This window comes from Staurois parvus, unplaced genomic scaffold, assembly GCF_062004578.1.
Source record: "Staurois parvus isolate SC_StPar_1 unplaced genomic scaffold, SC_StPar_1.0 ptg000446l, whole genome shotgun sequence".
In the NCBI taxonomy this organism is placed as follows: domain Eukaryota; kingdom Metazoa; phylum Chordata; class Amphibia; order Anura; family Ranidae; genus Staurois; species Staurois parvus.
In genome coordinates, this window is record NW_028318242.1 from 1,874,723 (window position 1) to 1,902,228 (window position 27,506).

At 42.4% G+C, this 27,506-nt stretch overlaps 1 protein-coding gene across 2 annotated transcripts in view; it reads right to left on the minus strand.

Annotated features, from left to right (window-relative positions):
* Positions 1 to 26,426, minus strand: part of LONRF2 (LON peptidase N-terminal domain and ring finger 2) — a 104,685-nt gene extending 78,259 nt beyond the window's left edge. The window contains exon 1 of one of the 2 annotated variants that reach the window (XM_089688116.1): positions 24,573 to 26,426. In XM_089688116.1, the coding sequence (XP_089544242.1) occupies positions 24,573 to 25,335 (763 nt within the window). In that variant the 5' untranslated portion in view covers positions 25,336 to 26,426. The remainder of the gene's footprint in view (positions 1 to 24,572) is intronic. The other variant, XM_089688117.1, reaches the window with a different exon arrangement.
* Positions 26,427 to 27,506: the final 1,080 nt, after the last annotated feature.

Genomic DNA, 27,506 nt, shown 5'->3' on the forward strand with positions numbered 1-27,506 from the left:
CAACTCTCCTACTTAGTCGATGTGTACATGTACTGTATACCCTTCTTGATCAGCTTTGACCTATGACCATTGTTCATCTTTTTTTAGGGCCAGTCTGCATGCATCAGATACAGATTTAGGCTGGCCTTACATTATACAATTATCTTCCAATTTCCTTTAGATTTACCTTCAACTGTGTAGTGCAAGGGCCTGCCTAATTGGATATAACTGAAAGTGTTGTTTAGGTTTGTCCTCCTATTATATGGTTTTTGGTAAATCTAAACCAAAAATCTCCAGATAATTGTATAATGTATGGCCAGCCAACGTCCCAAATCTGCAGCTGAGTTGGCATACAGCACAAGCACACCAGGAGAGGTATGGCTGGTGGGTTTAATGGAGAGGTGTCAGAAAGCAGCAAAGGGTTAATGGTAATTAGGGGAGGGCAAGAAGGATAAAACCATAAACACAGCAAGAATGTCTTTGCGATAAAACCAGAAATAGGCTCACAAAGATCAGGTTGTAATATGTAGGATTTAGTGATTCCAACCCTGAATTCCTTTTTTTTTACATGTTTTTCTTCAGTTATTTTGTCCATTTCCTACAGCTAGCCTTGTAGTTTATATATTGAAACTTTTTTCATCTGTACAGGATATTCTAGAAAAATGGGCTTTACAGCCTTCACACAAGTAGGGCTCATGAACACGGGGCGTTTGAAAAACTTTCCTGACCGCTGGAAACTGACTGCTAGAAAACGTAGGTCAAAAACGTCAGTTTAGCCACGTTTACGTTTAGAGGCGTTTTTAAAAGCATAACCAGAATGCACTGAAAAATAGTAAATAATTAACTATTTCAGACATTTTGAGAGGAATAGAGAGAGCAGAAGCAGGGGGAGCAGTATGTGTTGAGATGACCTGTCTTTTCTGGTTGTATTCACTATGGATTTCATCACGAGCATATTGCAGCACGTTCTACCATTTTTTGCTTCACGCGAAACCTGGAACTGATTGCACTGGTGTACTAGGTCCATTTGAATACATGGAAAATGCTGTGCATACATTTTTGATGAAGAAGAAAGGCACTGGAGAGCATCTGGATATGGAACAGCCCAAAAATGCATCTAAAGGTAAACGCCCATAATTGCGTTTACACGTGCTTGTGACGGGAGTCACTTTGGGTGGGGGGCCCATGGAACACAGGTCACTTTGGAGAGGTGGGGAGACCCCTGTCTCAGCTCCCCATATCCCTATTATGTGTAAGTCACCCTGTGCCTATTACAGGGTGATCTGTCCTAATATTGGGGTGGGGGGTTGTTGATTATTTAATGCCATGTGGTTCCATTCCATTGTTCTATTGTGTGTCTTGCTTGGGAGCAAACTATTATGGGATGTATGTGTTTATGTGTACTAGCTACGTGGGTGGGGGGGGGGTGTCTCCAGCAGCCCTCCCTCCTGATGGGAATGTCTGCTGGTGTGAAGTTTGAATACCTGTGTGTCTCTGGTTGCTAAGTATAGATTGCCCCGCCCGGTGTCATTATGCAGGGAGGGGGGACTGTCCCCTGAGTGAATAAAAAGCCAGTTCGAGTTTCAAATAAAGAGTTCCATGTTCAGACAGACTGGTGTCGTCTAGTCTTGTTTAGTCGGCTGTGGTGTCTGTGGTCGGTGTTCGGACGGGGAAGCGGTATTCTAACGGAACCCAAGTGCAGTCTAGGGTCAGTTCCGTTACAGCGCTTACACGCATTTGGTGTTTGAAACGCCAGTAAACTCTACTCCTGAACGCAATTTTTGTGCTTTCAAAGAAATGCCTGTAACCTCAACTGCCTGTAAATGACTATGTGTACATGGACACATAGGAAAACATTAGGGAGAGTTCAGGGGCTACTGAGAAAAACGTACAACTGCGCCTAACTTCCGTTTAGCAGCAGCAGTGTACATGAGCCCTACTTTGAACACATAGTTCTTTTCAATGTACATTTTGTTTCCAACTGTATAATCAAATTTAATAGATTACAATCACTTGGCAACAACTTCTGAAAAGCATTCCCTCAATTACCAGACAAGGAACATAACGTCAAAGTCTGGTGCATAGTGTACATTCTAATGGTATCTTGAAAGACTAGTATCGTAGCAACTAAGGCATGAATGGGGTTCATTCCAATGGTTGCATAGAGATGCTCCCGACTACAGTATTTCTGGTGATTAAAGTTCCAAACAAACTCGTATGTTCCTAGTAGGTGGGAGAAAATGTAACTAAAGCCAGCCATACACAGATTGAATTCCAAAATAATTTTCTTTCGAAAATCTTTTCTAAGAATTTTTGTTTGAATTTCGCACCATTAGTGGGCCACAGCAATGGACGATTTTCATGTGACCATCAAATTTGAGTGTTCGGTCATGTTGGAAAGTTTTTGGAAAACGAATGAATTTCAAATCAATGATGGGAGAATCGTGTGGGAAATATAAACGAAAAAGAAATGAGCATGAGCTGTGACCTGGAAAGAAAAGAATGCACTGAAAAATTCTTAGCCACGAAAATTATTTTCTGTAGCAACATGAGGTGAAATTGAAGGCTTGGTTGGTTGAATTTCAAAATCATTGGTGGCTCCATCAGATTACAAAATGCACGAGATTTCCAATTTTCTAAAGAAATTTTGTTTGGAATTCGACCCATGTATGGCCTGCATAATGGTGCTTACAGTTGTGCTCAAACGTTTGCATACCCTGGCAGAAATCATGACATTTTGGCACTGATAACGCCAAAAAACTCTTCTATTTAAAGCGATTCTAAAAGTTCTTTTTTTTGTAAAATAAAAAACATGTCTATACTTACCTGCTCTGTTCAGTGGTTTTGCGCAGAGCAGCCTGGATCCTCCACTTCTCAGGTCCCCTGCAGGCTCTCCTGGTTCCTCCTGTCAGGTGTCCCCATAGCAAGCAGCTTGCTGAGGGGCACCCGCTGCTCAGTGTGTCCATTCACACACAGAGCCACAGTTTGGCCCGCCCCCTCTCCTTATTGGCTGAATGATTGTGATTGCCAGCAGTGGGAGCCAATGGCTCCCGCTAGCTATCTCAGCCAATGAGTAGGCAGAGAGGCTGTTATTCACATTGTTGGATCACGATGAGGCTCAGGTAAGTATTGAGGGGGCTGGGGGAGCTGCTGCACATATAGAATGCAGGAAAGTAAAAAAAACCTTCGGCCTTTACCACTTTACGGATAGTGATCATATGAAGCCATTTATTATCACAGAGTTGTCTGGCTCCTTTTTAAATCAGAACGATAACAGAAATCACCCAAATGGCCGTGATTAAAAGTTTACACGCCCTGGAATGTTTGGCCTTGGTACAGACACACAAGGTGACACACACAGATTGAAATGGCAATTAAATGATAATTTCCCACATCTGTGGCTCTTTCAATTTAATGTCTGTGTATAAATACTCAATGTGTTTGTTAGCTCTCACGTGGATGCACTGAGCAGGCTAGATACTGAGCCATGGGGAGCACAAAGGAACTGTCAAAAGACCTACATAACAAGGTAATGGAACTTTATAAAGATGGGGATGGAAATAAAAGATATCCAAATCCTTGAATATGCCAGTCAGTACTGTTCATTCACTTATTAACCCATTTGCGCCAAGATGCGGTCTCTTGGCGGGTGAACCTTGATGCCGAGAGGCTGCATATTTGTGTACCCAAATGTAAATAGCCCTGTGTCGAGAGCGTGTGCCCTGGGCACTCTCAGCATAGTTACTGGTGCCGAACGGAAAGCTCCCAATCGCTACTTGAGACCAGGAGTTTTCCAATCATATGACCGCTGTGACATCACATCACATGATCATAAACCTCGCCTCCTGGCATCAGAAACCTCATAAAGGGCTAGGAGGCACAGTATTAAGGGGTTAAGAAGTGCAAAATTTGGAGATCTCTTGATACCAAGCCAAGGTCAGGTAGACTAAAAAAAGTCTGCAGCCACAACGGCCAGTCAGGTAAGTTCCAACCACTGACTATAAAGCAAGTACTTACAAGTGAATAAATGCCAACTGGTATGGGAGGCAGTATATTTTTGGTAAGCAATACTGCACAAAAATAATTTATCTATCAAACGAGACAGAGTCTATGCAAGGACTCCCTGTCCTATTGATACTTAATATTGCCAGTGCCACCACTGCTTTCTTTGTCACAGTAGGCACTAAAATCCATATGCTAGAGTGAGCGATAAAGTGCAAACATGAAATTCTGCGTGAAACTGGGCAAATCTGCCACAGAGATGTTTGACATGATTCGGAAAGTTTACGGTGATGCTGCAATGAGTCATTTGAGATGTTTTGAGTGACACACATGCTTCAGGAGTGGAAGATCATCACTGGAAGATGATGAAAGATCAGGGAGACCTTCAAGGAGCTCATCCCCTGAAAATGTCAAAACCATTTGGCAACTTGTGCATGATGATCATCGGAGAACAATTCACAACAATGCTGCCATTGTCGGTGTGCCGCAGTTTTTACAATATTGTGGAGATCCAGCGCAAATCGCAAAAGGTGCTTGACACACTTCGAAAAGAAGACTTCCAAAACACATTCCAGAAGTGGCAGGAACACTGGGAGCACTGTATTGCTGTCCAATAGGACTATTTTGAAGGTGATAATGTGTAAACGTAGATAAATAAAATACTTTTGTGTAAACAGAGCTAATTTCGAAACGTTTAGATACCACCTCCTACTTGAATAGAATTTACTGTTACTTTAACTGCATTTCAAAGAGTCTTTTCACTAGTTGATAGCCTAGTTCTGCTTTTTACTGAAATAGTTTTTTTCTTTTAAGCTGAACAATATATGTTCAGCCCTGCAAACAGGGATAAAACACTTCAAAGAATAATCCTTCCTTTTACAGTGTTTGACATCCAGCAGAGATTGTGACTTTAATGGTGTAGAGGCCAGTGCAAAATTGGGATTTGGGTCACAAGCCTCTGATGTCCCAAGCAGCAAGGTGCCCAGTATGGTGGACCTACAGGACCTAGGTAGTTGTCCGTTATTGACTTCTGTAAACTGCAAACCTGAACGATTATGTGCAGTGCAGCCCTTACAACACCAATACTATTTGTACTAATTTACTGCATAAAGCCGCTAGACAAAGCACATGGCGTACTAAAAGAGATAAACAGGAATATTACACTGGTGTCCCAGTTTTCTGTTTCCATGGAATGGATTTTATGTGTGACACATTTACATGGGGAAATGAGCTGTTGTCTATTCAAAACTGTTCACAAATGTATCTCACCCTACATCATAATTAGAGGTAAATGAGGCAACGCTTATTCTAAAACACTTTACAGTGCTGCTTTACATTAATTACAAGTATGCTAAACTTAAACATTAAAGCAGTAAACTGGAATAACATGAAATAGATACATTAAGCAGTCTCTACGTAGAAGCGTCGCAGTGTAATTAACACTAGTATTCGCTGCTGCGGATTACGAAGATCCTGTGACCCAGTCATCATTCATGAAAAGCTGCAGACATTTTAAAACTGATTACATAAAAAAAACACATTATACACATGAATCTGCTACAACTAAGGCTCCATGCAAACGATAAGAAAATCATACAAACATTTCACAGAACCACTGATTGAACGATTTTCTCTTCGTTGGTGAGCAGGATGTTTTAACCGATAACGATATTGTGAACAAAAAATCCGGTTGAACAACAGTGAAAAATGTTGTCATTTCGCATACAAACGACCGATTTTCTATGCGGTGGTATGATGGTCATACGAAAAAAATCTATCAAGCGCTATCGCGCATGAGCAAAAACAGAAGATGACCCGGATGTTTATGTCCAAGGAATCTTTGTAAACACGAACGAAAAATCCAAATGTTAAAAGTAGATTGGCCTAATGAGATAATGAAACCAGAATGATGCAGATTCTATTTTATGTATCACTATTTATGTATATAGATAATGTAATAAACTATATTATACTCATTGCTGTATATGTGTATATCGCTCGTTCTGGCCAGAAGGGCGTGGCTACAAGGTCACACACACACCGCATCACTTCCACTTGTACAGAAGACGTCAACACTACGTATTGCCCGACTAACCATTTTTTTTTAGACTGGTTAATGTGGGCCACGATTTCGACCAATGAATGAACACCCCTCGGTTGTCGGATGGCCAATCGGTCGATTTTCTAATTGTGTATTCCCACATTTAGGCTCCATGGACATTAGGCAGTTTAACAACGCTGGTAATGTTAGCTGTGTAAAGTTAAAAACATGAGTTTTTCAGCGTTTTTTCATTAGCATTTAGCAGTGTTTTTCAGCATTTGCTGTTTTTAGCAGTTGTTTTTTTCCCCCCAAAAAAATAATTTTGGTCAAAAACATCCACAAATGCCAGTTTGCGGCATTTTACCGTGCTTTTCAGCATCAGAACGTTTATACTGCAGCCACAACATGTAAGCCCATCATTGCAAGGTACTGATTGCCATGTATACTCAACTGGTGTAACAAAGTTCTTCTACAAGCATCTACCCAAAGATTTATTTTGCCATACCTCTACCAAATTTCCATCAGTTTTTTTGCTCTTTACATTGTCATGTTATTAAAATAAGTACAGCCAAAGCTATAGTATTGTGTGCATCCTTTCCTTACAGGATATGGCTGACAGCAGCAAGAGCCAATGACTCCCGCTGTTCTCTGCAAAGCCTGTGAGAGCAGGGATTGGGGAGAGAAGACCTGCAGCCGGGCCTAGCGCTGGTTCAAAGAAGGACTCAGGTAAGTTGTTAGAGATGGGGAACAGTAAGTGAAAGGTTTTTTACTCCTAAAGTGTTACTAAACTCAGGACCCTGCATTCACTATATCTGGTCTCCCACAGTACACAGATCATGGAAGTGCAATTATTTTAGTAAACATAAAACTGCTAAATTCCTTTTTTCATCAGCAGTTAGAGCAGTCTTGTGATTTCTATCAGTGTCCAGCAGAGCACTGGTTAAAGCTTGTAGGAGGAGTTTTCTTTCTGCTCTAGGAGGATGCAAAACCCCTGACCTCTGTGCTAATTGACCCTCTGCTGATCATATGCACTCTTCCAAGAAAAAAAAAAACATCTCTAGCAATACACACTAAACTGAGCAAGTGCAGAATGGCTACGATTCAGTCTGTCTTCTCAGGAGATAAGACATGGACATTTGAACAAAAGTCAGGATCAAATGGCCTTTTTACACAATGCAGAGGATTAACCCCTTAGGTTCCACAGTGAGTATAACAAGCATGCTTTACTGCATATACAGACTGATTTTACTGTTGTGGGTTTAGTAACACTTTAAGCCTTGGTTCACATATATGAATGTTCAGATGTGTTTTGAACTGCACCGATTTGCATGACGTGAACACTTTTCTGCAGAGTTCCTTCACAGACATGGATGGCCACAGTGAGATTTTAAAAGGGGTCCTGTGCAATTTTCAGTGCGGTTCGAGTACGATTTTCACATCGGAATCGCACTTGCACTGTATGAACAGAATTGCAACGCACCAACTTTAAACTTTTAAATCAATGGTTCCACTTTAATGCATAGAACAAAAACATGTAAACAATACAATGATATTTTGTACTTTAATTTTTACATGTTTCTGATACGTTGTTATGTTTTAGATCTGACACATTTAGTCCCTGAAGGAGATAAACGTTCCGAAATGTGTTGGATTTGTCTGAACAACATCACTGCACAAGTTATTTTGGGCTGTTTGCCCATCTGCCAGTTGATGTATGACAGACTATCAGTCTTTATGCACACTGTGTATGTGATATTGGAATCATTGTATTACAATTTACTATATCAAATCTTCTGGTTTTATTATGTTAATCTTTTGTAATAAACATTGTTTTATATACTTTTTGTATACCCATTGTGGTTTTTTTGCCGTACAAAGTCCCAAGGGAACATTTCTATTTTTTTTTTTTATTAGTTGTAATAGACAGCTCTTCTTCTTTCATGAAACTGTGGTTGACTGTTATGATAAACTGCACCATACCCTCTCCATTTGTCAATAACAAAAAGATAAAAAATATGGTGATATGGTGGTTGGAAGTGTTTTCATGGCAGTGCCAAGTGTCAGTGAGAGAAGTTGTGTTGAAGACCTGCTGAAACAAGCTATTCAGGGATCTCTATTTCATATATATAGCAGACACTAAAATTAATTATGAAAAGATCTTTCATTTCAAGGGGGAATAGGCATGGCTGAAAGAGAAGAATACAAATTAATTAAACTCCTGGATGACTTCCAAGCCTAGAAACTCCCACACAAAACTGCTTGCTTTGGAATAAGTAATGCAGAGGTCAAAAAAACCAAATGGTGTACATAAAAGAGAAATAATTGTCTAGTTAAACAAACCAGTTGAACTACCAGTGCTTAAAGCTGAACTCTTAGCAAACAGCTAAATACACAGCTGAATTACATAGACATGAATTGTCTTACCTTCAGAGAGAACTGTCATTTATTCTATTGGTTCCTGCACCCATTCCAGACAGATCGGCATCACCAGAGGAAAGTACAGCAGGGACAGGGATGGGAAGGGTGTACAGATTTCTCTTTACTTCCTCTTCTATTGACTGGTGCCACTTATTACAGGAAGTGAGAGAAATTCTCCCCAACAGGGACAATAAAAATATGAGATAGTTCAAAATGGGTTTTTGTGAGACAATGGGGAAGGGCTTATTCAGGAATAAGTATTAAGCAGTACACTGCTTTTTCCACTTCATACAACATTTGATTGTACAAAGGGCACAGAGACACTCCACCTGTTCCTTCTACTGATGCATGTTGCCCCCTACTGATACTCAAACGTAGACCCCAAAGTGTTGGCTGATACATGGATATGTTGGGGGAAATGTGAAAAGGTTAGAATGTCTATCATGCTTTTACTCTGCTCTGTATATCTGTAGGGCAATTTTCTCTTACTCTAATTAGGCAATACAGCTTGGTCAACCAACTGAAGCAACCCATTGACTGCACAAGTTCCCCGCCAGCTCTATGCTCAAGAACCGAGTGACCAGTTCTTAGGTTCACTCTGAGCAGACAGCGGTGACTGTCTCTGCACTGCCTTTCCAGCACTCACAGGAGCACTAAGCAGGAGCAGCCGGCTCAGGATTTCAGAGGAGGGCTAAGGTCCGAGCTAGCTGTATGGAATCTGGGTGGATCTTGACATTATTGTCAGGATGCATCCAGGGTCTGGAGCGACTCTGCGACATCAGCCATTAGCAGCCTTTAGCTCGCTGTTGGCTGATTCTGGATCACAGGAGAGCACAAGTAAGTGCACTCTTGTAACCGACTTGAGAAGCATGACCAAAGAGCTTTGGCCCTACTTCTCTTTTAGGCTCCATTCACATCAATGCATTTTTTTGTGCTTTTTGCAGAAACGCACTACAGTCCACTTAATATGGTTTCCTATGGAACATGTTCACATCTATGCTTTTTTTGAGCTGCTGCATTTTTGGAAAGGGTCAGGGACTTTTTTAAAAGCAAAAAGCAGCCTTTTTGCTACAATAGAGTCCAGTGGAGAATCTGTTGAAATGCATGGTAGTGTGTTTTTGCCGCGATTTTGCAGTTTAAATTTTTATTCTGCCCAGAAAAATATAAACAAAACTCAAAATGCGGCAAAATCACACGTAGAAAAAAGCGAAATATGTAAAAAAAACAAAAAGCACTGCAAAATGGACAGAAAGCAAATGGCATAGCTGTGAATGGAGCCTAAATGACCAATTTATGTAGATACAAGGTACTGAAAAGTAGGGTCTGCAACTCTTCATAACAGCTGAATAAGCCTGGTGACAAATGTCCAAACAGAGATTCATACTGCACATCACAAAGGCAGAGTGGAAACCTCCATACACACTTGTTAAACAAGTTAAACATAGCATTAAATGCCTAGATGTCAACATTTAAAAGCAAGCAAACATCAAAGAAGCTTAACTCGTAAAACTTATACTTACACTGGATGTAAGTCATAGGTGACATTTAACACCTTGACCTATATCTTATATAATATGTTGACGAATGAATACATCGGTTTATCAGAAAAATAGCTGCATTTGATTTCTCCTTTAGTCACTAGACCTTGAACTACCCAAAAAGCACTTAAGCAAAGGGCATGACTATATGAAGCAGTTTCTTTTTTTCTGATTGCGGCACCTGAGCAGAGAAACAGGTTGTTACCTTCACAAAATAATGATCCCACCTGTTATTTATGGTGCTTACAGAACATCTAAACAAGTGTGGATTTAAACCATATCAGCAGCATGGAGTATGGACACATAAAGGCTAATTTTGGGTTTAGAGTTGCTAAACCAATCATGTATATAAATGCAGAGATATGAACTAATGTCACCCTATATAACAGCTTGGCACATGTTCATTAATTTACTACGCAGGTAGCACAGTGGATTAATGGCTAGCACTTCATTCTGGCAGCACTAGGGTTGTTGGTTCGAATCCCAACCATGGCACCACCTGCCTGGAGTTTGCATGTTCTCCCTGTGCTTCCGTGGGTCTCCTCTGGTTTCCTCCCACACTGCAAAGACATGCTGGTAGGTTAATTGGATCCTGTCTAAATTGGCTTTAGTATGTGAATGTAAGTTAGGAACCTTAGATTGAGGGTTAGGGAGTGATGTAAATGTACAATATATATGTAAAGCACTGCGTAAATTGACGGCACTATACAAGTACCTGTAATAAATTATGCAAGTAACCAGAGTCAACTAGCCATAGTTCTAAATCTCAGCAAGCACAAAAACTAATCCCATACCCACCTTCAGCTATTCCACCCAACAGAAACAAGTGGAAGCTCTTCATGACAAACAAGGCGGCTGCCATTATTGTGCTCATTTTATTAGGGATGCACCAAAATTCCGGCAGCCGAAACGTATCGGCGTTTTGTGGAAAAAGTGAGCCGATACAGGTGCCGATAACTGTGGCCCTCAGACATTCGACCGCTACCAGCTGTCCATTGAGTGGTACATGAAGGGAGTAGGTACGGCTGAGACATCATGGTTCTGCCCTTCTCACTTGAGAGCCGTGGGTCACGCTGCCCCTCCTCCTTTGGGAGGGGGGGCACAGCTAAGCAGTGAGGATGCCTTGGCTTTGCAGTTGCACATGCTCAGTGGTAGTGGCCATGCCGCCGGGCTTTGCAGTTGTGCATGCCCAGTGGTAGTGGCATAGTAGTGGCATGCAGGCTGTATCTCTCCTCAATAGAACCTACAAACGTCATATGATATCGGTGAGAAAGAATATCAGCTGTAGATCTTTCCATCTGCACTACATTGCATACCTTACCTTTGGGAAGTTTAGAGTTAGGTGACAAAAAAATTAAATACATACATACATACAGTTAGGTCTATATACAGTATATTTGGACACCATTTTCATACTTTTGGCTCTGTATGCCACCAGAATAAATTAAAATTAAACAATCCAAATGAATTTGAAGTGCAGCTTTAATTCAAAGGGTTGAACATAAATATCAAGTACAAATTTTATACACACAGTCCCTCCATTTTCAGGGGCTCAAATGTAATTGGACAATTGAATATAATCATAAATAAAATGTTCATTTTTAATATTTTGTTGGGAATCCTTTACTGACAATGACCGCCTGAAGTCTGGAACCCATGGACATTACCAAAGACTGGGTTTCCTCCATTCTGATGCTTTGCCAGGCTCTAACTACAGCTGTCTTCAGTTTTTCTTTCTTTGTGAGTCTTTCTGTCTTTAGTTTTGCCTTCAGCAAATGAAATGCATGCTCAATTGGGTTGAGATCAGATGATTGACTCGGCCATTGCAGAATATTCCACTTCTTTTCCTTCAAAAGCTCCTGGGTTGCTTTTGCAGTGTGTTTTGGATCATTGTCCATCTGTACTCTGAAGCACCTTCCAATAAACTTTGCTGCATTTGGCTGAATCTGGGCTGACAGTATATCTCTAAACACTGCAGAATTCATCCGGCTGCTTCTGTCTTCTGTCACATCATCAATAAACACCAATAACCCAGTGCCACTGGAAGCCATGCATGCCCATGCCATCATACTGCCTCCACCATGTTTTACAGCTGACGTTGTGTGCTTTGGATCATGAGCTGTTCCAAGCCTTCTCCACACTTTTTTCTTCCCAACATTCTGATACAGATTAATCTTAGTTTCATTCATCCAAAGAATGCATTTCCAGAACTGGTCTGGCTTTTTTAGATGTTGTTTGGCAAAAGTCTAATCTGGTTTTTCTATTCTTCAGGCTTATGAATGGTTTGTACCTTGCGGTGAACACTCTGTATTTGCTTTCGTGAAGTCTTCTCTTGATTGTAGACTTTGACAATGATACGCCCACCTGCTGGAGAGTTTCCTTCACTTGTATGGAGGCTGTGAATGGGTTTTTCTTTACCATAGAGAGGATGCTGCGATTATCCACCACTGTTGTCTTCTGTGGACATCCATGCTTTTTTATGTTGCTGAGCACACCAGTGCATTCTTCTTTCTTCAGAATGTGCCAAACTGTTGATTTGGCCACTCCTAATGTTGCTGCTATCTCTCTGATGGATTTGTTTCATTTGTGAAGCCTTATAATGACCTGTTTCACTTGCATGGATAGCTCCTTTGAATGCATGATGTAGGTTCACAGCAATAGATTCAAAATGCAAATACCACACTTAGAATCAACTCTAGACCTTTTACCTGCTTAACTGATGAAGAAATAACAAAGGAGTAGCCCACACGTGGCCATGAAACAGCTTTTGATTCAGCTGTCCAATTACTTTTGGTCCTTGAATAAGGAGGGATGGCTACTCTTAAGAGCTGTAATTCCTCAACCCTTCCTCCAATATGGATGCACATAACCTCAAATTAAACCAGAGAGTGTGCACTTTCAGTCCATATCCATTATATAACTATAGCTTGAATGTGTTTTGGTAAATACCTGAAAAAAACTAAAATTGTGCCTGTGTCCAAATATATATGGACCTAACTGTACATACAACACAGAGTGATTATGCATGCTGTTTAGAAAGAGCATTGTTATTTACTGAGCACAGGGTAGTGCATTTTTTTTCTAATTTAGCCACTTGACCTCTGGAAAATTTACCCCCTTCATGACCCGGCCATATTTTGCTATACGCACTGTATTACTTTAACTGACAATTGCGCAGTCATGCAACACTGTACACAAATGAAATGTAAGTCATTTGTTTGCCACAAATGGAGCTTTCTTTGGTGGTACGTGATCACTACTGGGTTTTTTATTTTCTTGCGCTATAAAAGAGACAACAAAAAAACAATATTTTAAACTTTTTCTGCAATAAAACATATCCAATAAAATTAAAAAATCAAATTTCTTCATAAGTCAGTGTGCCAAAAAGACATTGTCCTGTGTACACCAGGAGCTGTGCAACTGGTGCTATTCTGACCACATGCGATACCATGTCTGCTATTTCATTATGGACAGCAAGTTAGAACACAGAGCAAATGTCATATTCTGCATGAAACTGGGCAAATCTGCCACAGAGACATTTGACACGATTCAGCAAGTTTATGGCGATGCTGCAATAAGTTGTTTGCGCTGGAAGACATAGTGCTGATGAGCTGATCTCCTGCCATTGCATGGTTTACTTTTTCTTTTGTATAGTCTTTATTTACAGGAGGCACTTTATTTCTGAGGTGTATGTTTTTGAGAGTCAGTTTATTGTCCAACTCTAGCCAACCCTTCTAGTCTATATTGCACTCTGTTTCCCCATCCTGACTGGGGAGCACCATATTTAAATCCCAGAAAACTAGTAGTTCAATGTCAGAATACTGGTAATGAAAACTCAACTGCATAGCAAGTCATTTTCACCACTCTTGGATGTAAATGCAGGGGACTGGTAGTTCAGGTATGCAGAGTATATAACCAAAGATTTCTCTATGTCTCCCAATTAAATGGAAAAGCTTTAAAGAAGAAGTAGAATATGTATTTTCCCATGCAGTGGGGCTGTGCCCGCATTTCATGGATTAACTGCTGTTTTTTGTTTAGGGGAATGCAGAGAATAGATATACTAACCTAATCCGCCAATGCTTAAGACAAATCTCTGCCTCTCCTGCCCAGTAGCGGTCTTGTAAATAGACTGTTCCTGATGTCATTACACCCACAGACCGGCTCTGGAAGTAAAGACAGCAGGAACAGTCCACCACTGCATGTGGGGGAGCGCTGTTTTCCAGGGGATTGAAGGATCAGATAAGTATAGCCTTTTGGTGCGCCCCTAGACAAAACGATGAGTTAACTCAGACAGTGTGGGCACAGCCCCACTGCATGGGAGAATTTTTCATTTTTCATGGAGTTCTTCTTTAAGGACATAAATATTAATAAGATATAAATATAGGAACTGGTGCTGGTTACTCATTTTTGAGAGTGTCAGCTCCAAGGCTGTCATCCTTACTACTTATACTACACTGACTTAGAACATGCATGAGCATACAAAATCACTCCACTGGCTTACTTTAGCAACAATCGCCCCAAAGACGCATGGTCTAGCAAGGACCAATCACAACTTTGAGTGGTCAGCTAAACTGTTTTCAAGATTTTATTATTTACACTTCAGATTAGAAAGTTGAACAGTTTTTTTTTCCATATGGATGTTCAATGTTGATGTGTATAAGTCTGAGCTAATCAATGTGGAACCTTTTTTGTGGCACATTACGTGCAATGTCTATCACGAAATAAAGATGTTGACAGACTTTCCAAGTCAACTCTGCGCAGACTACAAACATTAACTGATAAACACTGTTTACCTTACAGCAAGATCATTCTCAAAATCAGGTGAAAGGTTAAAAAGAGTCATTGCACCAAAGAACCACATACTGTAGTATGATATGAATAGAAATATGTTTGTCCTACGAGAAAACTACAAGCTGTAAGCACACTTAAGCTTTGTACACACGATGAGAAAATCGGATGAAAAATACAGCTTTCGGAGCAATTGTCTGATAATTCTGATCGTTAGAACACAGCTTTCAACAGCCAATCATGTCAGTTTTGTCCAGTTTGCAGTTCTTTGTGAGGTATGTTTGGCATTTTTTTTTCACACACATTTTTGACACTTTTTTTATGCATTTTGTGATTTTTTTTTTGGGGGGGGCACCCAACTTGTTGCTGGGCAGATTAAAAATGCAAAATGCGTCAAAAACGTACATGCATTTTATGTAGCGTCTCCATTGAAGTCTACTGAACCACAAATGCAACGTTTCGTGTTTTAAAAAGTCCCTGACCCTTTCCCAACATGCAGCGGCTCAAAAAAAAAACAAAACCATAGATATGAACGTGTCCCATAGGAAACCATGTTAAACTGATTGCAGTGCATTTCTGCAAAAAGCATTAATAAATGCATTGGTGTAAACCAAGCCTGATATCTATACTCATGGCAGTAACTGAGAGGAAGCTGCTCCTCACCTACATGTCCTCACTCACCAAACCTGGACCAGCTGTTGTTCATACCTGTCCCATACCTGTACACCTCTCTACATTGCATGTTGTACAATGTGCCACACCTCTCTGCACTCCTGTACATTCTATACTGTACACCACGCTGTACATTTCAGACTTCACATCATCCCACTCTGTACACTGTGCTATATGTTCTGTACTCAGCACCACTTCCCACTGTATGCATTGTATGCACAACCCTCCACACTTTTCTACGTTCTATACTGTACACCACTCCACTCTGTACACTGTGCTATACATTCCACATTCCACAACTATTCACACTCTTGTACGTTCTCTACTGTACACCACTCCACTCTGTACACTGTGCTGTACATTCCACAACTCTACACACCCTTGTACGTTCTATGCTGTACACCACTCCACTCTGTACACTGTGCTGTACATTCCACAACTCTACACACCCTTGTACGTTCTATACTGTACACCACTCCACTCTGTACACTGTGCTATACATTCCACATTCCACAACTATTCACACTCTTGTACGTTCTATACTGTACACCACTCCACTCTGTACACTGTGCTATACATTCCACATTCCACAACTATTCACACTCTTGTACGTTCTATACTGTACACCACTCCACTCTGTACACTGTGCTGTACATTCCACAACTCTACACACCCTTGTACGTTCTATACTGTACACCACTCCACTCTGTACACTGTGCTGTACATTCCACAACTCTACACACCCTTGTACGTTCTATACTGTACACCACTCCACTCTGTACACTGTGCTATACATTCCACAACTATTCACACTCTTGTACGTTCTATACTGTACACCACTCCACTCTGTACACTGTGCTGTACATTCCACAACTCTACACACCCTTGTACGTTCTATACTGTACACCACTCCACTCTGTACACTGTGCTATACATTCCACATTCCACAACTATTCACACTCTTGTACGTTCTATACTGTACACCACTCCACTCTGTACACTGTGCTGTACATTCCACAACTCTACACACCCTTGTACGTTCTATACTGTACACCACTCCACTCTGTACACTGTGCTATACATTCCACATTCCACAACTATTCACACTCTTGTACGTTCTATACTGTACACCACTCCACTCTGTACACTGTGCTGTACATTCCACAACTCTACACACCCTTGTACGTTCTATACTGTACACCACTCCACTCTGTACACTGTGCTGTACATTCCACAACTCTACACACCCTTGTACGTTCCATACTGTACACCACTCCACTCTGTACACTGTGCTGTACATTCCACAACTATTCACACTCTTGTACGTTCTATACTGTACACCACTCCACTCTGTACACTGTGCTGTACATTCCATAACTCTACACACCCTTATACGTTCTATACTGTACACCACTCCACTCTGTACACTGCGCTATACATTCCACAACTATTCACACTCTTGTACGTTCTATATTGTACACCACTCCACTCTGTACACTGTGCTGTACATTTCAGACTTCACATCATCCCACTCTGTATACTGTGCTGTATGTTCTGTACTCAGCACCACTTCCCACTGTATGTACAGTTTGCCACAACCCTCCACACTTTTGTAGGTTCTATACTGTACACCACTCCACTCTGTGCACTGTGCTGTACATTCCACAACTATTCACACTCTTGTACATTCTATACTGTACACCACTCCACTCTGTACACTGTGCTGTACATTCCACAGCTCTCCACACGCTTGTACGTTCTATACTGTACACCACTCCACTCTGTACACTGTGCTGTATATTCCACAACTCTACACACTCTTGTACGTTCTATACTGTACACCACTTCACTCTGTACACTACACATTCCACAACTCTCCACATTCTTTTATGTTCTATACTGTACACCACTTCACTCTGTACACTTTGCTGTATGTTCTGTACTCAGCACCACTCCCCACTGCATGTACATTTTGTACAGTTTGCCAAACTTCTCCATACTCTTGTACATTTTATACTGCACAGCACTTCACTCCATACACTGTGCTATATACTACATATTCCACAACTCTCCACTCTTTACACAGAGCTGTATGTTCTGTACCCAGCACCACTCCACACTGTATGTTGTACAGTTGTAGAGTCACATCTCTCCACACTCTGCAGATTGTGCTGTATACTATATATTCCACAACGCTCCACCCTGTAAACTGTACTGTACATTATACATTTCACAATGTTGTACATTATATATTCTACAAGCCTCTACTCTGTAAAATGTGCTGTACCTTATATATTCTACATTCCTGTCTGTACACTGTGTTATATATTATACATTCCATAAAAATCCACTCTGTACACTGTCCTGTACAGTACATATTCCACAATACTTCACTAAGTACACTGTGCTGTACATGATATATTCCAAAATATTTTACCCTGTACACTGTGCTGTACATTATATATTCAACAATGCTTCACTATGTGTAATGCATTATCTGCCAATGTATGGTGTTCCCAATCAAACTCCCCAGCAAGAAAAATGTTACGGTTACTTAATGAGTCTGAATTCCCCCCTTTTCCTTGTATTTGAGAATATGCTTAGACTGACACTAACACTACGGTTTGAGTTCACATACAGACTTTAGCCTTGACATTCTCTAAGAGCAGAAAAACATATTTTAACTGGTTCTGCCAAAAACAACTGAAAAAAAAAAAAAGAAAACTTTCAGCACCAGAAAACATGTACTTTGTCTACTTAGCCCTTTCTAAGACATCAATATTTAACATAGCAAAAAATGTTTTTCTTGCAGTAAAGCAGTCTCCAAATATTTAGTAATTGTTTAAAGTGCACCGGTGTTCAGACTATGGTCATTAACGTATACGTCTTCTTAGCCACATGCCCTCCAGAGGATTCCCCCCCCCCCCCACCTGGCTATGTTTTGAGATATGACGCTGCGTTACTTTAACTGACAATTGCGGGGTCATGCAACGCAGCACCCAAATGAAATTTACATCCTTTCTTCCCCACAAATAGAGCTTTCTTTCAGTGGTATTTGATCACTTGTGCGGTTTTTTATTTTTTGTGCTATATACATATAATGACCAACAATTTTGAGGAAAAAAACCTGTACTTTTTACTTTTTGCTATTAAACATGTCCAGTGAAAATTTTTAAAAATCCAATTTAGTCATAACTTTATGCCAAAATGTATTCTGTTACATGTCTTTGCTGAAAAAAAAAATACCAATACTGTAAATTATTTGGTTCACGTGAAAGTTATAGTGTTTACAAATGGTGGTATAGATATTAGAATCTTTCTTTTACTAGTAATGCCGGTAATCAGCGACTTATAGCAGGACAGCGGCAGGTATTCTGACACTGGGGGGGGGAGGGGGGGGAAACTGTCTTGGTGTCACTGACATCCCCAGTGACACCAATACAGGGATCATTGATAATAAAAAGCACTGACACTGTACTAATGGCACTGGGCAGGAAGTGGTTAACATGTGGGGCGATCAAAGGGTTAACTGTGTGCTGCTTCACAGTCTGCTGTGTGAGTGGTTTCCACTATAAGCACACTGCTTTGTACGGCTCTGCTATGCTGAGCCGTACAAAGCAGTGTGCAGGAGCTGACAGGGGAGAGATCTGTGTTGTTTATACACAGGTCTCTCCCCTGTCGGAGATACTCGGTGATAACCAGGTGCCGGCAAGTAATCACCAGCCAGGACCCGGTGATTGACAGCCAAGGCCGCGAAAGGCGGCGTGGGTAGGGCGCACGTGCGGCACTTCCCCCCAGGACTGTAAAATCACGTATATATATATATATATATATATATATATATACACGTGATTTCGCGCACCCGTGCAGCCCTGTAGCAGTATTTCTGCTATAGGGCGGCGTGGAACTGGTTAATAAGCAGTGAAGGATGGGTTGCTGCAGCAACGTACACTAATTATATTGGTGTGATGCAGTGCCATTCATTCTGAATGGCTTCCAGGTTTTTTGTTAGTCTTCGGATCCCCACTACAGTCATCTTGACTATGGGAGCCAGTGTGACTTGCTGCTGTTTCACAGCTGGCTCCCTGCTGCGCATGCACAAGGTTGCACTGCACTGTGAGATTGGTTCCGCGGCATCCTGGGACATGTGGTGTGTCTCAAAAGGTTGTGGGTGGGGAGGTGGGCTGGCCAAAGTTATGAAATTCTCACCTAGATGAAAACTGCAGAAGTGGGAGCATGTACCTGTCAGAAAAGGATACCCACTCCAGAAGAAAAAAAAACAAAAAACCTTTCAAATGTGGCAGAGGAGGGGAGAAGAAAGGTGGATTAGCGGTACATTCACTTTTCGGGAAGGTATGCTTTAAGTCAGTTTCTAACAGTTTAGAAACACCCCCTGTGCATTTACATTGGGGGGTGGAAGGCTGCAACATTTTACTTCCTTAGAAAAAGTAAAGAGGAAAAAACTTAGATTTCAGTTATTTGTATAAGCTTCAATCATTCAAGCATTAATTCCCCCTAGGGCCAGTACAAAGGGTGGGCAGAAGAGGCAACTGCCTTGGGAACAGTGGTGGGGGGCACCCTTCGCCACAGACTCCCAGTCGGCTAGCAACCAGTAGCCTACAGCTTGATGCTTCACACTGCACTGTGCATGTGCAACTTCCTTCTAGCTGCTAGAAAGCAGGTGATTGGCCATGCATATGCAATGCAAACTCCATGCTAACCATGCCCAGCTGGAGCAAGGGGGCAGAGAATGTGTTCAGAGTGGTACACCAATTCAATGCCATGCATTAGCAGCAGAGGGTGGGGTGCACTTCCACATCCTTGCCCTGGGCACTGGACAAACCTTTTCCAGTACGAATTCCCCCACAATGCTTACAGATACAGATGTAAATAAGGATTTGCTCTCTGGTGCTTTTATTGCTTATTCAGAATATACATAGAATTACTTCAGTGTGAATAGTCTGTGCACAAGTTCAGTTGATCATCATAGTGATGATCAGGGTGCCAAATGCGCGACTGCAACTACAATGGATACCTTCAGATGAGCTCTGCCGGAGGAAACTGTTGGCTGAAAAATTCCAGCATAACTGATTATTATTCCTCTAAAATAAATCAGACTCCGCAGATCACATACAAGTGCATACATACTTCTATGATATCAACAAGCCTGGGTATTAGGTTTAATAAAAGGTTTGTCGGAAGCATGATGACTTAACTACCATCTAATGTCAATTGCCAGTTTTAAAGATGTTATTGACTCCCGTTGAGTTACTCATATAATGCTGTAGGTCTTTCTACTTTGGTTGTAAAAAATTACTGATGCATAAAACCTGTAATCACATTATAGCTAGCAAACTAAAGATGAAAAGAAAATAAATAACAAAAGAAGAAATGAAGACAGTAAAAACTGTATTGTTCTCCAATAAGTCAGAGAAATTTCCCACTTACATTAATGGTCAATGGAAAAGTGTCCCCTTACAATGGTGATCAGTGGAGAAGCCCCCGTAAAATCAACAGTCAATAGCAGAACGACCACCTTACATTGGTGATCATTGGAAGAAGGGCTCCAGTGGGAAGAGTGCCCCCCTTAGAAATACAGCTTGGCTGTTATCTTACCTGAAGGGCAGAAACTGCTTCTTGCTTAAGGAACCCCTAGCAACATCCAGAAGAACCCCAGCATTCAGTGGGACCCTGGTTGAGAATGGCTGCCCGGGTTATCCAAAACTGTTGAGGCCATCAACTTTTTAGAGAGATACATTATATAAAAATAAATTACACTTAAAAAAAAAAAAATCATAGCCAAAGCTTTTTTGACCAAAGTCCTTCTTCTGCTCCCATGTAACCTAGAACCAGTTGACGGTGGGCACATCACAGTGCCATTCCAAGCTCTGGAAAGATCCCAACAAATAATGCCCTGATTGCACCACTAGGAGCCTGAGCCAGCTGCTCCTGCCCCCTCCTCTCCTTTGCAAAATAATATGCATTGTTAATTTGTGTAGTAAAGTTAAAATGGAACTAAAATTGAAAAAAAACCCCAAAAAAAACGCCTGTTTGCAGTCTTGTATTGAATGTATACTGAGCTGTGCATGCGCAGCTCAGCATACATTCTCAACACAGAGCCATTGTGCCAGCTTGACGACTTGTGTGCAGTGCTGGAGTCGCATCATTCCTGCTGGCAATTCAAGAGGTCGAAAACCCAGCAAAGAGAAGAAGCGTGAGGAGAAGGATTCCAACGGTTTCTAGCCTACAATAGTGACATGGACACATAGGATAACACTATTTGCTTCTAGGGGCAGAAAAAAAATGCTCATAACTAGCTGCTAGGAACTTAAAGGTCCCTTTCAGATGGGGCTGACCTGTCAGTGGATTCGCCTGCTCAGCGGGGGATCTCTCTGCTGATCCCCGCTTAGCAGGCGGATGACAGGTCGGTGTCCGCTCCGCTTCTGCAGAGTGGACACAGACACTGCCCGCTGTCTTCTATGGGGCGGTTGGATGGAAGCAGACCACCTGTCCATTTCCATCCGACCCAATCCACCAGATGAATGGGGAGCAGATCCCCCTGTTTTTGGCATACAGGATCAGATTGTATACTGGCGGGCACTTGTCTGCTGACACCCGCCGGTCCATAGAGGTCTAAGGATGGTCCGATCGGATCTGACTGAAAAGCTGACACTTTCAGCTGACTGAAAAGTTCACACTAATGGTCCGATCGGACCATTAGTGTGAACGGGGCCAAAAAAAAGCTAATGTGCATGTAACTTTACACTCTCTCTCACACTGTCCAGACCCAGCAGTGACAACCCATCATCCTGAACCCCTCCCCCCCCCCCCAGCATGGACAAGAGAGAGAAAGCTGGACCTGCTCCTCTTCCTCCAGCCCCTTTCCTCCTATGGCCCCACCCTCACACCAATCCCCGACACCACTGTGCTCAGAAAGGGGTCACCTTCCATAGTGACTGAAGTGTCCCCCCTACCTTCTCTCTCCTGCATCTGAGTACACTAATGTTAGGGGGCCCCAGAAGTAAGGGGAGCTCAGTGGACTCTGATGTAAGTGGGTGCTTTGATGAGCAGAGGCCCTTTTACATCAGAGCCCCCCCCCCTTAAATCAGGATTCCCAGAGCACCCCTTACATCAGAGTTCCCCTTTACATTAGCGTTCATAGAACTCCCCTTTACAGTAAAATACTTCAGACTCTGATGGAAGGGGGGGCTCTGGGAACCCTGATTTAAGGGAAAAAGGGGAGGGGGCTGTGGACTCTGGTGTATAGGGGAACGCTGATGTAAGGAGGGCTTTGAGAACCCTGATTAAAGGGGAACCTGGGAACCATGATGTAAGTGGGGGTCAGGTTACCAGAGAACCCCTTATATCAGCGTTACCCTGTACACCAGAGTCTGCAGTGTTCCCCCTTACGTCTGAGTTCCCTCCTTACATCAGAATCCCCATAGTTCTTCCTTACATCAGAGTTTGCAGAGTCCCTCCTTACAGCATAAAGGGGAACTCTGCCGGTGCAGACGTAAAGGGGAAACTCTGTGGACTCTGATGTAAGGGGGAGACTCTTGTGATTAAATCCATATGATTAGAAATGTTATTTTATCACCAGTTATATGTCTAGTGTATACTACAAAAAAATGTGCTGTCTGATGCTAAAGTGTTCGGGTTTGACTTGAAGAAAAGGTGGCAACCTTATCAAGACAGCAAGAAGGTAGCCTGCTGCTGGACATGTGAAAGGGTCCTGTTGTGGGACTGTAATAAAAAGCCCCCCGATGGGATTAAAGGCCCAAGGATTGGTGGGAAGATCCCTGGAAACAGAGGTCGGGGGGCCCGTCGTGTTTTTTTTTCACCGAGGCCCTGAAGATTCTAGTTACGCCTCTGATAGGAGGGTTTAGTTCTGCTTTAAGATGCACTATGGTCAAACTTTTATTTCTAGTTTTGGATTGAGTGGGGAAAGTTTTGAACATCTGAAAACACCTTAATTGCCTATTGATGAATATCAGACAGATGTGGAATCGCAGGCAAATAGATAGTAATAAAAGCATATGTTCTAATACAGTGAAGACATTTTATGATTTTTTTTGCTCTTCTGCAAAAGGGAAATTTCCACTTACTTTCTGTTTAGGTGAGGAGTGTCTGACAAAACGGGAAGTGAGCCGGAAGTATACCCAGCATAGAGGATCCAATAACATATTGCCTTTCTAGTGCATTACATTAAGGCAAGTTGTGTCATTCATTAACATGTGTTGTGTTAAGGCAGCCAATTCAAATGAATAGGCTGGCAAAATTGCAGAATGGAAATAGAAAAACAAACACATGCAGCATTTTTCCTGCACAGTGCATAACAATGCATGACAGTGCGTTACAGTTCTTTGTATTGTGCTACAACATGTTCATCTCAGGTACTTTGACCATAGTGTGCTTTTGAAAATGAATGGAAATGCAACATGCTAATTTTTGTGGTAATGTGGTAATAGATATACGTTACCATAACACACTAGAAAGTGTAAATGGGCCCTTAAGTCAAACCACTGCTTAGTTCCAATTCCTGGTTTAGCAAAGCACTGGTGATTTAACCCTGACCTTACAAATGTCTCCTGGGAGGGCTACATCATCAGTGCCTTCTCCCTGACATAATGTGCACTGTCACGTTTCAGGAGCAGACGTAGAGTTCCAGGCAGTTTCAAAAAGTAAAGGAAGACAGATTCATCTGCCCCTAGTAAAAATGGCCCCCATGAGAATAATGAGGAGGAACAGTTATTCAAGGAAGCTTGCAAACATCTAAAAGTATCTTTCTATAGTTTGCTGGTATTCAACATTTCTAAAGGTACCTTTTTGCCTATTTGCAATTTTTATAAAGTGTAATGTTCCCCGGTCTAACAAAGCTTCCAACCCTTTCACACTCTATCCGACACTAACACTAAGTTTTTTATTTAGTTTTTATATTAAGAAAAGTGTAAAGAAAGAAGTATAAGTTCTACCCAAAGCAGGAAATCAAATACTTGATTTCTTTTTCCAACCCATGAAAAGAAAATGAAAGTTAGAACTGTCTTTTTGCTATGACCAATACTCTTTCTTCAGTGTGTCTCCTCCTTTACTGAACACCCCAATTTTGTGCCCAATATACTCTGAAGGCCACTTACCCAGCTCCAATGCTGTGCTGAATTTCTCTAATGCACCTAAGAAATTGCTGTTCTGCTGCAAGAAATTCCCTTCCACAGACAATCTCCGTACCGCGGTCTCTTCACACAACCACTTCTCTAAGAGATTTCCAAGCACCACGTTTACCTTCAAATCCATGTAAGGTGCTTCATGCCCCTCTGCTTTGCTCTGAGTCCTGTTGTTGCAGCAGTGGCACTGTGGTGGCCTCTTTTCACACAAACACCTTTTACAGAAAGTGTGTCCACAGACCAAAGAGACAGGATCCAACAATAGGAGCTGGCATACTGGACAGGAGAAGAGGTCAATGTCTTGGGACGGTTTAGGAATCTCTAGTGGGCCAAAACTGCAGGGCGGCTGTGCACCTTGACCTTGTCCACTACTATGCAAAAAGTCACTCTTTGTCTTGGCAAAGGGCAATTTCAGTTCTTTTTCTCTGATATTTTTAGCAATACTTTCTACTAGAACTCCAAGCTCATCGGGACAAAGCTGACCTAACATTGCTGCCTTGGTGTAGGAGTCCAGTGCATCGGTCACTCGCCCGGCCAACGCCAAGGCATCCCCCTTCTTCAGATACAAGCATCTCTGAGGCTGTGGCAACTCATCGAGCTGAGAACCATAGATCTCTGCGGCCAATTCAAAATTGCCAGCCTTGAAGGCCTCCTCAGCCACCCCCAGCATCTCCGAGCACAGGCCAGGGAGGTCAAGGGAGAGTACCTCAGAACGTTGCAAAGATCTCACCTCCATTATTGGAGAGCTCAATATGAGACTTTCTACATTACGAGAGAAAAGCCAGGAGTTTACTGTGAGAAAGGGAGAAAAAGGATCCAGGACGTACGTGTTCCATCAATCTTGTAGTACTGGTCGCTGTAACTGCCGTCTACCCATAATTCAATCATAAAGATACATGCCACTGTAACACTAAGGGAGGCTTAAGCGTCACATTGCAACACTCTTCCCAGGGATGAGTTTCTTTGTTACACAAAGCAAGTCTATTGTTAGTAAGCTCTAGTTCTTTGTTCCCTGTGAAAAGCCAGAAAACTGATCTCCTGGCACAGTTCAAGAGTTGATATCACGTCCCAAGTCCCTAAAACCCACCGCACACCATGGGTCATGGCCATCCCAAGGTAGGCTGCTCCTGGCATGGGCTCCAGGTTGGTGGCACGCTGGCATGGTCTTGCTGGAAGAAGTGTGTATGAAGAAGATCAGCTGTGCTCTTCAAGATTGCAGGGTGACAGGACTAGATCAGGAGGGAAGTCACCAGTCAGGGAAGCTGCAGAGAGGAGTCACAGGGGAATAGCACTCCCTATACCATGGCCTCCTCCTCCTTTAGGAACATTCAATCTCCAGGCCTGATGTGTGATGGGCAATAGATGGGTACTATGTATGTACCCCATAGCGATCACTGTTCGCTCTGCTCCACCAATCCCCCTCCCTCTCTGTGAGCTCATCACATGGGGAGGGCAGCACTGACATCACCGGGACAGCCTTTTAAAGACACCACTGCCATGACAGCAGCAGCCCATTCACATGGTAGGAGTATCGGCGGCCGATCGCACCATCATTGCAGCTGTAATAGTCACTTGATGGCCGGAGAAATCACATCAGCCGCACATTTGTACCGAATCCCGGCGCTTCTCCTGCAGTCAGCGGGTTATGGTCATTACACGTGGATTCCAGGGCCATCTGCTGCTGCTGACCACGAATGACCTGCAGATGTTCCGTACACAGCGCCCATAGCGGGCCACTTACTGTGTGCACGTGGTGGGACACCATGAGTGATGATGACAGAGCGGCCTGTCTGATGTGTGTGATCACAGGAATATCAACAATAACAATCATCATCACTCTGCTGCCCCCTACTGGCAGTGACTACGAAATGCTAGGAGAACACGTGAGGTGATCGGCTATTGGCTGCCCTCAGCCTGCACTGCCTTATATAAGCAGCTCGGAGATGTTATACAACGCCTGGCGCGCGGTCCACGTCATGGAGCTTAGTATGATAATCAATGGCTGCACGTAACCGCCTGCTTGTCTGACTGACATGAGGACGGGAAGCACGACTTGCTTTGTTCTACTGCCTGCCTCAAGGTCTACGTTTACTAAGTCCCAGAAAAACAAAGTCCAAAGCTAAGCCCTCCCACTCTTATATATTTATATATATATATAAAATGAACTTTAATGGCATCCCAGTCTTAGTCTGTAGGGTTCAATATTGAGTTGGCCCACCCTTTGCAGCTATAACAGCTTCAACTCTTCTGGGAAGGCTGTCCACGAGGTTCAGGAGTGTCTATGGGAATGTTTGACCATTCTTCCAGAAGCAAATTTGTGAGGTCAGGCACTGATGTCGGACATGAAGTCCTGGGTCACAGTCTCCACTCTAATTCATCCCAAAGGTGTTCTATCGGGTTGAGGTCAGGACTCTGTGCAGGCCAGTCAAGTTCCTCCACCCCAAACTCGCTCATCCATGTCTTTATGGACCTTGCTTTGTGCACTGGTGTGCAGTCATGTTGGGACAGGAAGGGGCCATCCCCAAACTGTTCTCACAAAGTTGGGAGCATGAAATTGTCCAAAATTTCTGACGCCTTAAGAGTTCCCTTCACTGGAACTAAGGGGCCAAGGCCAACCCCTGAAAAACATCCCCACACCATAATCCCCCCTCCACCAAACTTTACACTTGGCACAATACAGTCAGGCAAGTACCGTTCTCCTGGCAACCACCAAACACAGACATGTCCATCGGATTGCCAGACAGAGAAGCGTGATTTGTTACTCCAGAGAACACATCTCTACTTCTCAGTCCAGTGGCGGCGTGCTTTACACCAATGAATCCGACGCTTTGCATTGCACTTGGTGATGTAAGGCTTGGATGCAGCTGCTCGGCCATGGTAACCCATTTCATGAAGCTCTCTACGCAA